This window comes from Magallana gigas, chromosome 2 (genome assembly GCF_963853765.1).
Source record: "Magallana gigas chromosome 2, xbMagGiga1.1, whole genome shotgun sequence".
NCBI lineage: Eukaryota > Metazoa > Mollusca > Bivalvia > Ostreida > Ostreidae > Magallana > Magallana gigas.
In genome coordinates this window covers 36,449,354-36,465,866 of record NC_088854.1, presented here as the reverse complement: position 1 = coordinate 36,465,866, position 16,513 = coordinate 36,449,354, and the positions used below count along the sequence as shown (strand labels likewise).

The 16,513-nt window shown below is 34.8% G+C and overlaps 1 protein-coding gene across 1 annotated transcript; it reads right to left on the bottom strand.

Moving 5' to 3' along the window:
- Positions 1-107: 107 nt before the first annotated feature.
- Positions 108-16,237, bottom strand: LOC105331132 (O-acyltransferase like protein). Its single transcript, XM_011433208.4, has 15 exons — positions 15,439-16,237; positions 14,215-14,411; positions 13,809-13,896; positions 13,484-13,592; positions 12,801-13,081; positions 12,397-12,564; positions 12,191-12,287; positions 7,239-7,331; positions 6,120-6,279; positions 5,878-5,957; positions 2,723-2,848; positions 1,237-1,357; positions 837-1,026; positions 589-731; positions 108-374 (listed from the first exon to the last, which is right to left on the bottom strand). The coding sequence occupies exons 1-15, from the start codon at positions 16,148-16,150 to the stop codon at positions 252-254; spliced, it is 2,688 nt and encodes an 895-aa protein (XP_011431510.3). The 5' UTR covers positions 16,151-16,237; the 3' UTR covers positions 108-251.
- Positions 16,238-16,513: the final 276 nt, after the last annotated feature.

The following is a 16,513-nucleotide window of genomic DNA, read 5'->3' as shown; positions in this document are numbered from 1 at the left end:
TCTCACAGGTATGTGTATTTTTATTAAAAATCCTCCAGATGTGCAGCAAAAATATCTTGGAACAGACTAAAGAAATTTTGAGTTATCTCCCTGTAACCACAACCTCATTTGAAATCTTTATTACACAAATTTATTAAAAATTCATATATGTCACTTTTCTTTAGTATGAAAAAGGTTGATACAAAGGTTTTTTTAACTTAAATTCATATTTCTATTTAAAGAAAGATAAATGAAAGTCATCAATCAAAAAATTATTTCCGAGCTCTAGATGGAAAGATAACTTTTTCCAGAGCCATAAAAGGAGACTCAAACAGCAGTGATGCGACAAAGGCAACAGCATAGGAGACGAACAGGTGGCCCAAGAACAGGTACACCTACAAGAGTCAAAGCACATGGAACCAATCAAGACCACCGCCATGTTTACATGTAATATTATATCATCCATACAGCCACTGACAAAATAAATCTCAAACCAACCAGTTTAAACCAATTTATCTGCATATGAATAAACACATCCTTTGAACTTTTTAAACTGGTTTTTAAATGCACCATTTAGCAACTGTGTTCAGTTCTTAAAGTGACAACTACCTGTGCATAGTCCGTCATGTAGAATGGTCTTGTTCTGCTGAGGTTGAAGACATTCATGACGATCAGGTGAACTAGATATGAGGCGTAGGTGAGGCGGGAGAGAGGCACAAACGCAGACCAGGACAGCAGCGTGTTTATGAATCCTGGAGCAAACAACAGAAACATTTTAACTTCAATTAACAGCTCTTCTTTGAAGTCTTAAAGTTGATTAGTGTGCAGAATCTTAGATAGATTGACATGAAACAAACCTCCATTCCCAGTGGCACATGCGAAAATGACCCAGCATACTGCTGCTCCCCACACACTTCTGTGGAGGGCATTGTACACGGCCGACTCCTCAACACTAAGGAGATGCTCCCCTCGGAAGGCACCAGACAAACCGTACAGTACTGCACTGGCACAGGTAGCAGCAAGGGCCCAACCCAACAAATTCAAATACTGAAAAAAAAACCAATGGATTGTTCTAATCTTAACTTTCTTTCATCAAACTGGCAAACAAACCAAAGTGATGTCTTGAAAATATTTAAAGAGGAACAAACTGAATTTTAGGATTACATTTTAATGATCCATTCAGTGGAGCAGTCACTGATAACAACTTCTTGTGATACATTAAGATTGTAGTGAGATCAAACATTAGGATTTTCTTACCGTGTTTATCTGGTATTTGCCTTTGGTCTTGTGTAGAATGTAACCAGTCAGTACCCCACAAACATAAGGTCCCATCCGACAATATGGCCGTATGTAGTACGAGGTCATAAAATGGGTAGGACTGCAATATAGAATGACAGTGAATCACAGGAACGGAGATACTTTTTTCAAAAATTGAAAAACTGCACTGTGATATTTTGCACATAAATAGGAAAAGACTATCACTACATGTTAAATTTAGTTTATTTACAAAATTGTCCAGACCATGGCAATCCAAAATGCTACTACTGTGCTGACTTTTAATAGGTCTATGATGCACATGCAGTTATAGATATGCCAGCAAAGCATGCAATCATAGTTCAGAATATCTTGGTCTCCAGAAAATGTTGTTTACTAATAATTTGACATCTTTTTAAAAAATCTTTTATATTTTGTGCATTTCTTTTTTGGAATTATGAAAATACGGTAAGTGGTGCCTGCCAGGAATAAAGTTATTATTGTATGAAAACTTGTATGGATGCTAAAGTCCAATGATTACACTAAGTCTAATGATTTGTATCTTATAGGTCAGCGAAAGTACATGTATGATTATTGAATAAAAATCCAAGTCTTTACACTCACTACGCTATCACAAGTATGGTGGCCTGGTTGTCTAAAGTGCGATATTGTTGGAAAAGTCAATATTTATGATGCGCCGCTTTTTATTAATGGCATATTATTTGGAAATAATAGTTTATAGCTAATGAAATCACATCTAAATATTTCAGGAGGATCTGGTGGCTAACTTGTAGACCACCCAGCCTCCTAACTATAAGGGCTTGTACATAATTGAGACAGCTATCTCTTTAAGGCAAAGTTTTTTTAGTTTTTTTCTGCCTTACCTCGAATTCATTTTTGCTTGTACTTCCCAAATGAACATATTTAGGCAATCGAACCATTGAGTAGGGTTAAAAAAATTATGCATAATTATGAATGCATTAAAAAACAGTGCTCTTGCGGGGGAAATTTTGCACTTTTGGCAAAATTGCAAGGACCATCAGATTGGGGTGTCACATACTGGGTTTGACACGGGCCATTATAGACTTTGAAATGACCATCACATATTGGAGTCCTTCATAATATACTTTAGTAAACTAATTATTTTTTTTCTTAATTTTTCTGGTGAATTGTGAACACAACCACACATTTCTCTTTCTAATTTAATTCTATCTTTTCCTATGTAAAAAACATCACATGCATATTTACATGTACATCACATTTGTATATTGTTTTCACCCTGGATTTGTCTAATTAAATAAAATCTCATGCTTACATGTATATTCAATTACATTAACAGGATGTATAAGTTAAAATAAAACAATTAATTGCTACAAACCCAATATGTTTTATTGTAAAACATTGTTAAGATACTGGAAAGACGAAATGTAAATCAGAGATTAAATCAAAGTGCATGTCTAGAGTTTCCTACAGATGCCCATTGACTTACTCTGTATTTGGATCTCCACCTCCAAGTGTAGAAGGAGGAAGCTTGTAATTATAGCTAATGACTCCAGATGTGATAGTGACCCCGAACAGAAAAGCCACAGAAATAATCACACCTATCAGCTCCTTGCTGTAAAAAAGAAAATCACAACTTAGTCTCAAATATCTTGAAAAATAAAACAAGAGGCCTATGGGCAATAATGCTCACGTGAGCAACAATAGTCATGATAAAATCAGCTGCATGAATTAATATACAAAATATCTGGACAATGTACAAACAAAATAAATCTTGTATAAAAAGATTTTCAAATACTTTTCCACCAGTAAAACACAGAGTGCCTCTTATAACAGGGTGATTTTATTGTCATATCACACACTGAACATTGCAGTTCTCAAGAAGGTCAATGAACAATTGTTCAAATTGTATAAACCTACATTTTTCACTTTAAATGCTGAGCTATTCAAAACGGACCCACTCCTTACAGCTACCATCCTCCAACCAACCTTCAAAGAAATCTGGGAAAGTAAGACCATACCAGATCAATGGAATCATGGAGTCATCATTAAAATACCAAAAAAAGGAAATTTAAATGACTGTAATAACTGGCGTGGAATAACACTTCTCTCCATTCCAAGTAAAATCATGGCTAAAATTATCATCAGAAGAATATCCAAAGCCGTAGATGTCAAACTACGGATGGAACAAGCAGGGTTCAGACCAGGACGAGGATGTATCGACCAAATATTCACACCGAGAAACATCATTGAACAGTGTACGGAATGGCAGCGACAACTTTATCTGAACTTCATCGATTTTGAAAAGGCCTTCGACAGCATTCATAGAAACAGTCTCTGGAGAATTGTGCGTTCGTACGGCATCCCCCAACATCTTATAGACATCATCAAGAGTTTCTACGTCAACTTCAGGTGCAAAGTTGGAAACTCAAGCATCGAGTTTGATGTCAAAACTGGAGTTCGCCAAGGTTGTGTAATGTCATCAACGCTCTTCATCATAGCCATCGACTGGGTCATGAGGAACACAACATCAGACATCCCAAGAGGCATCAGATGGGGAACGTTCACAACACTTGAAGACTTGGACTTTGCTGATGATATTGTCCTGTTTTCCCACTCCCATCAGCACATCCAAGACAAAACACATAGGCTCCACGAGTATGCTGGAAACATTGGACTGAAGATCAATGCCAAGAAAACTGAAGTCATGACCCTAAATGTGAATAACCCACAAGGAATTAAAATGGACAATCACATCCTTCCATTTACAAACAACTTTACTTATTTAGGGAGTATTGTCACAACAGATGGTGGAGCAGACAGGGACATTCAGCAGCGACTAGCCAAAGCCAGAGCAGCATTTAAGAACTTGCAAGCTGTGTGGAAATCCAGCCAGTATACCAACAGGACAAAGCTCAAACTGTACAAAAGCTGCATCATACCAATTCTTTTGTACGGTTCAGAGTGCTGGAGAATGACAGAGAACGACCTTAACAAACTGTCAACTTTCCACACCAAGTCCCTGAGAAGAATCCTAAAAGTATTTTGGCCAAATACTATCTCAAATCAGGACCTTCTCAGCAGATGCGATCAGGAGGATATGGCCACCATCATCACCAGGAGACGATGGACCTGGATTGGCCACATACTCAGAAGGGACCCTGAATCCATCATAAAGACAGCCCTCTTCTGGACACCAGAAGGAAAAAGGAAGAGAGGGAGACCAAAAGTTACCTGGCGGCGAACAGTGGAAGCCGAGATGAAAGAGCATCAGAGAAGCTGGGGCACTCTCCAGAAGCTAGCCAGTGACAGACAGGGATGGAGAGCCCTCGTTACTGCCCTATACGCCAAAGGCGTCACGGGCAGTAAGTAAGTAAGTAACATTTTTCACTTAAGTTACGTACATCTTTTCTAGGGCGAATGGTTTTTTTAAAGAAGATTTTAAAAGATTGTTCTCTATATATTTCTAATGTAAAAACTCAACCCCCTCCCCACCATTGTGGCCCACCCTACCCAAGGGTATCATGATTTGTACAAACTTGAATCTACCCTATCTGGGGATGCTTCTACACAATTAAGTTATAGTTTTTCTGATTAATTAGTTTTTTGAGAAGAAAATCTTAAAGATTTTTCTCTATATTCTCTATGTAAAAATTCCCCTCTCCCATTATGGCTCCATCCTACCCCCAGGGATCATGATTTGAACAAACTTGAATCTTCTCTACCTGAGGATGCTACCACACAAGTTTCAGCTTTCTTGCCAAAATAGTTTTAGAAAAAATGATTTTTGAAAAAAAGCCAACAAATTTTTTATTAATCTAAATTCCCTTGTCAGAGGGTGTGGTCTTGATTATAACAAACTTGAATCCCCTTTACCCAATGATGCTTTGTGCCAAGTTTGATGAGACTGTGTTCATTCAAGGTTAGCTGACCATTTCGTCAGAATATGTCAATACACTTATACATATAATTGTTTGATTAGTGAGCTGACGTCCTGTGTTTTACAAAAGAACTTAAGACTTCAGATCAAAATAATGAATGCTAATTAATCATCAACTAATCAATGATTTATTATTATGGCTGGAAAATATAATTATGGGAATTGAAATATTTGTAAACAAATGGTTTTTTGTTAATTTGTTCTTTAAAGATCATTTTACGGGACTGTAACTTTGTTGCAAGTTCTTTTGTAAAATGCAGCCGTGGATTGTAAAACTAAACCAGCACAGACTGGACATTTTGGACGTTTTAAAAAATCCAAAATACTGGATATCTTGAGATAATAACATGAAAATGAAATGGTTAAACTCATTACATTGCAAAAAAAATATGCAAAGTTTCATGATTTCTTAAGTATACTGAATGTATTTATGTTTTCTTTCCACCATCAGAGGAACATACAAACACAGTGACACGACATCACCAACAAACAGTTACTGATGCTAATCTCACAAAGAGATGCACAATACAATGGGCAGACAGACAGACAGGGTTCCTTCAAACAACTATTCTAATTTAAGAACAGTTTTGTGTGAAAATCAATGATGCATTTTAAAATCAATATACAGTATCAAAGAATAAAATTTTCAGTTTAAGCCCTGAAAAAACACATAATCATTCAATATATCCAAATTTGACTCTTACTAGAAAAGTGGTACAATCAGCAATGGGCTTAGCACATAAAACTGCATGTCATTGTTCAAATACCATGACCATGCCAAGCACTGTAAAATAAGGAAAATCAATCATTACAGCTTAACAGATGTCTGATTATTTTGTACAAAGCAGTTGATTTTACAATGATAATTAAATTTTGTAATGATAATTAAACATAATCATTCAAGTGACCCCATGGACTAGTAGAGTATTTAAAAACAAAGGCTAACCAAGTCTTCACTTTTGTCTACAAAATTATTGATGTACAGCAAGTTCATCCACCACTTCCTGTCACATGATGTGTCAGTTGGCGGACGTGCTGGTCCAAATATCATATGGTTGAACAATGTTGCATATATTCCTATCATAATCATGTAGATGGGAGTCAGTCTAGATGATAAAACAAAGAAGTGACATAAGTGGTATGCAAAATTGATCAAAGTACCAGTAGCTATGGATATGATTGAGCAAATGACAAAAAATCTATATTGTAGTTTCAACAGAACAGAAAAGAACAATAATTGTCTCATATATTAAACATGTAATTATTCAATCATCAGTTGAGAAGATTTTTAAAGAATATTTAAAAATGCATATTCAATGTATAACCAAAACACCATCAAGGCCCCACCCTATCACCAAAACCCTGGGGCAATGAATTTAAAATATGATCTCAACCATATTACAAAAACAGAGACAGCAGATGGACTTGACACTATGTGTCCTTGTCACATATATGACAATGAGTTGTAGAGCCACAAATGCCTGCAGGGCGCCAAACTTTTAAATGCCATATTTAATTTTACATTTTTTGGCACAGAAGATTTTTGTTTACTAGTTAAAAACTAAACAAAGTTAAACTTATTAAAACTAAATTGTACATTTGTAGCTAAGGTGATGATTTGAAGTTGTGATTTTTTCATTCAAAGAGAATAACTGTCTGGACCAAATTTGAACTTGACCTGCATATATCTATGATGTATCCATTTATCAAATTAAGTTGACTGTGTGCAACTGTTGTTAAGATAGTGAATGGAGAGTTAATGATGAGAGAAGGAAGGAATGATGAAACAAGGCAACAATATATGTCTCGGGCCATTTTAATGCATAATAAACAACTGTAAATGTTAAATCAGTTTTAAATAAAGACACTTGTTTAGCATTATTTATTATCATTTCTCATAGGTAATAAAATATTTTTTTTCTCCTGGGATTTCATTAGTCAACAAAAAACTTGATATTTTGTACTTGCTTACATCATATTTCATAACTTTTGACATTTGACCTGCTATTTGAATTGCTAGTTGTAAAATTAGTAATATGTTAAAGAATATAGACAACTAGTTTACCTCCAGTATCGATGGAAGTAGAAAATAAACCAGTTAATACGCCCTTTGCTTTTCTTCATTTCTTTAAGAAGGAGATATGAAGTCAGCAGTCCACTAAATAAAAGAACAAAGACGATAATGAATTGTTTATCATTCAAATCTGCAAACTGAAAGACAAACATTCAAAAATACAGAAAATTTATACATGCTATTAAGATTTACTTTTCCATTGGCAGAAGCAGCAAAACTTATGATACATGTACTGTTGAACATGCCTATTTCACTCCACAAGCAAATCTCTTGATTTATTGATCCATTTAACAGGTTGGAACCTATTGCCCAAATGGGATATACGGTAAATTTGAAGTTAAAACAAGTTAAAACAAGAGGCCCATGGGCCACATCGCTCACCTGAGGAACAATAGGTATGATAAAATCAGCTTAATGGAGTCATAATACAAACAATCTGGACAATGTACAATAATACATGTAGATCCTGTATAAATAAAATCCATTTTTCCCCCTGGATATTCTTATGTTTATAATCATTAGTCCCTTTTCTAACAGGATGATTTTATAGTCATATCACATGTCGAATATTGCAGTCCTCAAAAAGATCCCTTACAATTGTTTATATATGGGATATTAAGCTACATCAAACTCTGAACCTTCTTGTGAGGCCAAAGAATTGTCCTGGAGCCAAAGTCTTAACAATTATAAAGAATCATCTGGCTGATTAGTTTCTGAGAAGAAGATTTTAAAAGATTTACTATATATATTCCTATGTAAAACTTTAACACCCCCCCCCCCCAAATGTGGGCTCACCCTACCCCCAGTGATCATGTTTTCACAACTTTGAATCTACACTACCTGAGGATGCTTCAACACAAGTTTCAGCTTTCTTGGCTGATTAGTTTCTGAGAAGAAGATTTTTAAATATTTACTCTATATATTCCTATGTAAAACTTCGACCCCCCCATTGTGCCCCACCCTACCCCCAGGGATCATGATTTTCACAACTTTGAATCTACACTGCCTGAGGATGCTTCCACACGAGTTTCAGCTTTCCTGGCTGATTAGTTTCTGAGAAGAAGATTTTCAAAGATTTACTCTATATATTCCTATGTAAAACTTCGACCCCCCCCCATTGTGGCCTCACCCTACCCCTGGGGGTCATTATTTTCACAACTTTGAATCTACACTGCCTGAGGATACTTCCACACTAGTTTCAGCTTTCCTGGTTGATTAGTTTCTGAGAAGAAGATTTTTAAAGATTTACTCTATATATTCCTATGTAAAAATTCGACCCTCCATTGTGCCCAACCCTACCCCCAGGGATCATGATTTTCACAACTTTGAATCTGCACTACCTGAGGATGCTTCCACACAAGTTTCAGCTTTCCTGGCTTATTAGTTTCTGAGAAGAAGATTTTTAAAGATTTACTATATATATTCCTATGTAAAACTTCGACCCCCCATTGTGGCCCCACCATACCCCCCGGGGGTCATGAATTTCACAACTTTGAATCTATACTACCTGAGGATGCTTCCACACAAGTTTCAGCTTTCCTGGCTGATTAGTTTCTGAGAAGAAGATTTTTAAAGATTTACTCTATATATTCCTATGTAAAACTTCGACCCCCCATTGTGGCCCCACCCTACCCCTGGGGGTCATGAATTTCACAACTTTGAATCTACACTACCTGATGATGCTTCCACACAAGTTTCAGCTTTCCTGGCCACCTGGTTCTTGAGAAGAAGATTTTTGAAAATTTCTCGAAATTTTTCATTAATTTCTAATTATCTCCCCTTGAAAACGAGTGTGACCCTTAATTTTCACAACTTTGAATTCCCTTTGCCTAAGGATGATTTTTGCAAAGTTTGGTTGAAATTGGCCCAGTAGTTCTTGAGAAGATGTTGAAAATGTGAAAAGTTTACGGACAGACGGACAGACAGACAGACGACAGACAAAATGTGATCAGAATAGCTCACTTGAGCTTTCAGCTCAGGTGAGCTAAAAATAGAAACTTTTTATTTTGCTATAAATACCGTACAGTAACTCCACATTAGAATACCGGTAGATGAAATGTAACAACTTTTGGTGAAGAACTTTTCCTGTAACCCTACTTTTACAGAGAATGATCCCTCAGTATATCCAAAACTTCTTGTGGATAAATCTTAAAAACGATAGGCTTATAGGAAAACTTGCTAACCAAAAGTTGTTGCATATTTGATATGGCTGCTCAAAGTTAATTCTACCCTTAACGTCATCTTCAAAATACCAAACCTATGAGGGAGGGTGAGAAAATTAAAACAAACAAAATTTTCCAACAATGATTTTTATCCATTTATATTAGTACAAATGCAGTGAGTGCATTCAAGCGCTTTATTTAAACTAACTGTTTAAAGATCTATCCTATCAATTTTAAAGACAATCCCATCAAGTATCGATGTATCATTAATAAGATTTATTCAGATCATAAAGTAAATGACATTGTTCTGTTTATATTTCACATCATTACACACTAAGCACTTGAATTCGAGAGGTGGGTGCAATTCTTCCCAATACAACTATAGGATGGTCAATTACCGTATGTTGCCAAGGTTGTCCTGGCATTTCAGCTCCGACGTTAAATCTCAAAATCTTGCTGCCAGTAGACTTAACAATTTATGAATCGTTTAGTCTCTGTAAAGAGACGTTTTGTAGTAATGGTGTTCATCTGTCCAACATTTGGGGCTTATTTCGAGATACATTTTATCTAATTTAGATAGCTTACAACTTCTGCTGAGTATCTGCTCACCCAGTACCAGTATGACTGTTGTCAGTTTATAAGTATTATAAAACTTCTATAAGGATAAAGTTATAAGGATAAGGTTTATAAGGTTATAAGGATAAGGTTTATAAGGTTATAAGGATAAGGTTATAAAGGTCAATATGTTGTAACGTTTTATACAAAAATACATAAATATGTGAATATTTAATATATAGATTATATTATGTAGGTCGTGACCACAATCGCCAAAATATATACCGGTAGAATAAAACAATTGATGAACTTTACACTTGTCTTCATTGTCTGTAATAATAATGTGCCCCAAACATTTTGTATTTCTACAGATTGCAGAATTTTAATTACCAAAAAAATCAAACTGGAAAATGGGGTTTGTTTTTTTTGAAACAATTTCTCCAAAACTTATGCGCGCAGGTTACGTTAAACATAGAATTACCCTAAAGTCGTGTGTATAACACACCTTTTTTCAGCCAAAATTTGACCAAAAGTGGGGGGTGCGTCTTGTATATAAGACCAAAATTTTACCTCATTTTTTTAAGCCGTGATTCTTGATACCATGCAAGTAGTGACTATCAATATAGCGTGTTATGCAAATTGTATGAGTGTATACTAAATTTACTGCATCAGAAATACCTTATTTTTAGGTTTATTTCCATGTCATGAAATATTTATCCTCTCTCAACACTTTTCCTTGCATTCTTTGCATTTAAACAAGTTTTTAAATATCGCCAGTGTATTCGCCAATACGTAAGCAGCCACCTGTTGACTCGGCACGTGGTCAATGTTATAACAAATTCTGGTGTCAGAAGCATGCACCTGTCTGGTGTCGGACCTCACAGGGTGTTTTCAAATGCATGAAGGTTAGCAATTATTATAATTTTATTTAAATTGATTACTTTGTGTCCAGTTATGCAGTTAAATGTTATTGATTTACATAGACACTGGTAAAAATACATCGATCAATTGTAAGACTTGATAATGACGATATGCGACATACATACGTTTCTTAACAATGTTTATTTAACAACAATGAAAGAATTTGACTATAATTTAAATTAATCAAATAAATCATTTCTCTTGATGTTGTTTTGGTATATATCTGCAAACATTATTACTTTTAAGCACTAAGCTCGGCTGCCGTTCTTCTCTACATATGATGATCTTCAACTTATCCGCTGTTGCATAAGAAACTCTTTATTTACGAAGTGTCAAATGATATTTGATACCGCTCATGTAAATCATACCGTCCTTTTTAAGCAAAACTGAAAAGAACTTGGACTTTATTATCGCTTGGGCCTTATTCCAATCACGAAATTACAGTAATTGCGCTTGGGTAATAAAATTATCATTCAAATTTGATATTTATTTGGAAAAATGGTGGCCATAGATTTTCATCATCTGAGCCAAGTTCCATTCACAAAATGTGTGAAACTGTGCATGGATTATAAAATTATCATGGAACATCGATAGTTTTAGGGAAAATGGAGGCAGTTGATTTGTTATTTTTTGGGTATTATACATAGGAGCTACTGGGGGTTTTTTTTCACCATTTTTTTGTCAACTTTCAGGTGCGTATTATACACGGGTACGTATTATACACAATACTTTACGGTAACTTTGGATACCTACACATTAATGCGGATTATTATAATAAATGACCCAATTATTTTCTTTTTAGCACTTTAAATTTATTACCCATTTAGACTATCATATCCCAAATGGGCTATTATATCCCATTTGGGCGATTGGTCCCAATCTTTTTAAAGAAATTTTATTTGATGCATTATCATGAACATCATCTTAAAACCACGTTAAGTCTCACAATAGCTTACTGACCATGGGCAAACTCATTGAATTTTCCTCATTTTTATGAATATTTCTCATTCTCATTAATGAGTGATCAAAACTCTTAACTTTTTTTTTGATATGAAAATGACAATTACCAGGTATGTTAACAAGTTGTTGTTCTTAAATGCATGTGTATACAGCATTCATTGGTGGGATTTCCTTCCTGAAAATGTGAGGGAGTCAAACAGAACATATAATGAGTTATTCATGAGAATAAAAAAATCCAGGTAGTTGGCTCACTGTCAATAAGCTTATGAGAGACTTACCATGGGTTCCCAACAATAAATCATAACCAAAGAAACTGCACATATATATATAAAAAAAATACATTACCTTAAGACAAAAAATGTATCCACTGAAACAAGGGCATTAGTTATAGCAGAGGCTGATGTTCTTTGCAAAAATTCAGAGGCAAAATTGGGTACATTAGCTGAAAAAATTCAAAGGTTAGAGACATTTCCTATTCCTATTTCTGCATAAAATATAAAAGGTAATGAATTATAAGAGTCTCACAGGAAAGCACAAATAAGTGTACCTACAGGTATATTGAAGACTGAAGGCAATGGAGTGACCTAGAATCACCCAAGACATGCTCAGGAACCGAATTCCATTGACTGCTTTCAGGGATCCCTTTGGTTGGGCTGTGCTTAGGATCCTCTTTCCATTGGAATACACGGAAAAGGCCAACAGAATCTTGGCAACTACACCTGTAATTGATCAAATATTACAACTTGTTAGTCTTAATCTGTTTCAAAGGGAATTGAATCAACTCTAATTTTATCAAAAGAGTTGCATGTTATGACATGTTTTATGTTATACAATATAATATATAATGACACGTTATATGATATACATGTTATGACTAAAATTGGTGGAATGAAATTAAATCCTACAATATCAATACTTAAAAAAAATCTATGAAAGGCAAAATACTGATGGTTACTTCTCTTCTCTTTTGTATCTCCGTGTTTTGGTTTCAGTTTATCATCTTTGATATCTTCTTTGACATTTTGTTTTTGTGTGCTTTCTGAAGATCCTCCATTAGCATGTCTCAAGATGTATGGTTTCTCAATTGAAGATTCAATTCTATCCAAGTTTGAAAAGTTGGGATCATCTGGTGTTTCATGCTTTTGACTATTTTTAAACTTTGGAATAAGTTCCATAACAATGACTTCATAAGCTGTCCCAGCCACAGCAATAAGACCTAACATTGACAACAGGCACCTTGAAATAACAAAACAAAAATTGTGCATTAATCTTAATTGTGTTGTGTACTGTGTGGGCATAGTAAATGTTTTTTAAATTTCATAGTTTTAAAATTGGGCTTAATTTTGAAGTCAATCATGCAGTATAGGCAGAGACCAAGAAATGCTAGCAATTTTAATTTTTTTTTTTGAAAACAACTTCTTTTGCACAGTGATCAAGTGTCTGTTGCATGCTTTTGCATATCCTTCAAGATACTTCAGTGCAGAAGTTCAAAAGCATGTTACATTAATGTCATTATTTGAAAATACTTCAGGATGACACAGTACTTTTGGGAATGACTTTTCGTACTTCCCTTTACAGAGGTAAGGAAGTCAAAAGACAGAAATGAAATAGATTCCAATATGACAAGTTTTATCTCACATCATGACTATGTCCTTAGTTTCATACGCCACTTCCTCTGGAGTTGGTTGACAATATGCAGACGAAGCTGCAAAGGAAAAGTTCCGCACAGAAGGAATAGAACCTAACACTAAAAAAAGATCAGTATAAAGTAAATAATATATTTAATCTCTACAAAATAATAATACAAACATGGAGTTAGAGAACAAGTTATTTAGATAGAGGAAAGAAAAGAGAAATTGGTAGGTAAACAACATATTTGATATCTGAAAAATAGTAAGTATTTAAAATTAGTCATTAAATTCAAATCAGTTTTGTATACTAAGTCCAAATGAATGCATCTTACGAAGGTTTGCCAGGACTTTTGTGTCTTGACTGCTACAGGACTTCGGTAAACAAGTATCTATTTTCAACTTACTGGCATCAAAAGCCCCCTATGATTCAAAAGATGAAAAGGCAGCATTTTCAACTATTTCCTTGTTACACAAGAAATATCAATGTTATATTTTTCTGATGTTGAAATAATAAAAATGAAATAGAAGGTAATTTCATCATGATTTTATGTTGAAAAATACACAGAGGTATATTAAAAGTGTTAATCTATTGAATATATTTGAGGTGTCAATAAAACATTTGTAAATGAAGTTTCACAGTCAAAACATACATTGAAAATCCCATCAAATTGTGATGATGCAGTATCATTTCACCCCTTGTCGGGACAATACAACACATCATGATTTTAAACACATTACCCCACCACCTGCTCCAAATGCAAAAGGCAAATTGACAAGAACAGTGCAAAAGCGTGGTTTCACAGAGGGGAGACGGGTCTTTGGATGGAGGAGGGCTGCAGCCACTGAACTGTCACTGTAACACTCATCATAGGATCCTGTCCAGAAGATGTTCAAATTCAACAAATCTGTTGGAATCTTTGCTGAGGCATCAAACACTGGAAAGTTACATAAGATTTGTTGCAAGAAAAATCAATTATTTTGAACGACCCTTTGAACAAGAACGAGCATTTTGTTACTTATATTAGTACTGGAGAGATACATCTTTGGTGAAAATATTTTATTTGTTCACGTAATCACTCAGTGTTTTCTTAAAGAAAAACTGCTTGAAAACAAGCCGTTTTATGCTAAAAATGCGAATCCATATATGTAGTCCTTTATATACACTCTTAGGTCAAACAAAAACCCAATTTGAGGTAAAATAAAGGTCAAAAGGTAAGGTGATATTTATGCAGATGATATATCTTTTACAATTACTAGTATAACATTACAACTATCATTTGACAGAAGAGGAATCGAACCATTTTCATTCTGAGGTCAAAAGGTGAATACATTTTAGACTTATTATTTGGGTATCTTAATTAGCCCAATTTACATTAAGAATGATAACTTTACCATAACTCCCTAAATTTGTCTAAAATAAAAGGACCCATTCTTTAAAGCCAAAAGGTCAAATGGTAAAGTTTGTTTCATTCTCATTCAATTTTTGCAAAATCACTATAAATATATAACCCTCATGAAAAAACCCTATCGGTGTTTAAGCAAAAATATTACATCAAGGTCACTAGGTCATGTCATGTACATGTGTATAGTGTGAAGAAAGAGGCAAGAAATTTCTGTCATTTAGTATAGTTTTAAAATGATAATTTAATTTTGGAAGTTATTCAATTAAACAAAAGGTCTTCCAATTTCTCTCACTTATTAAATACCCCTTTTGGCTTAAAGGCAAGAACCTAAAAAATCAGGTCAATCTTTTTATTTCTATAGCTATCATGATCTTCTACCCTCTTCTTTTTAACGGGGCACAAATTATTTTTGCACAACTATGAAAAAAACCCACCATTACCTTCCCAAAATTTCAATTTTTTTTTTCTAAAATGAGGCAGGAAATGGTATTCAAAACATTTTTAAAGGAGCCTTGATCTGCAGTCATTATTTATAGCATATGTGTATACCAGTACTTACTTCTTAAAGCCCATGGCTGTTGAGTTTGTAGACCATCAGAAACTCTAAATGCATCTTCTTTGCAACTCTCTGAAGCATTAGAATTCTCAATTGCGCCTTTGATTTGTTCGAAAATAGCCTCAGATGGAGACATATTATTTTCTTGTAATACACTACTGAGAATATTTGTTATAGATTCTGGAAGGCCTCCCTTGTATTTTGGTGATTGTATCAAATCATTTGCTGAAGATGGACTTCCTTCATCTGTGTTGTCTCTGTTGACTGTGGTGGTTGATTGAAAGCTGGACAAGAGCTGACCAATAGCACTCCCTATGGATTGGCTGGATAGAGAAGGGGGCAGGCCGCTATTCAACAAAGTGGAATTACCAATGAGACGGCCAATCAAGTCTAATAAACTAAGATCTTTTTCGGAAGAAGTTTCTTTAAACTCAGTTCTGTTGTAAGAAGTAAAATTATCTTCAGCAGAGAGTGCTGCCATTCGCAGCAATGTATGTCTGCTGTTCAATTGCTGTGTCCAATTCCAGAATTCCTCTGAATGCAGCAGTGGAGCTAGCTTCTTTTGGAGTTGGAGATTCTTTTGAATTGTGCCCGCAGAGTTCATGACAAGATCGACATAAGAAAACTCTGCAGTTACAGGGCCTACACACGTTTCCAAAAGAAGAATCAGACAAAGAATTTGAATCCCTGGTCCCAAACACATTCCCCTCGCCATGCTTGCCAATGTGCTTTTGAAACCTACTGGTTGAATATCCAGCACAGAATGAAATCACTGATGTTATCTGTACCTTGTAGGTAAGTAGTGAATCACCTAAAATACCTCTGTTGTGTTTACTAATACCATCAAGTGAATAAATCAATGTGGATCATTTTTAGAAATTAAATGTACGGTACCAATTTTCCGATGTTACATGTAGCATATTCTTGTCATGTTCACTGAATAAACAGGTGAATACAAGTTATTTTGTGATAGCGTTATGCTGTTTAGCAATTGTTTTCCTTGTACCTCAATCCTAACATAAAATGTACATATTTGACTTTCACAATGATAACATAAAATAGAACGGGTATATTTATC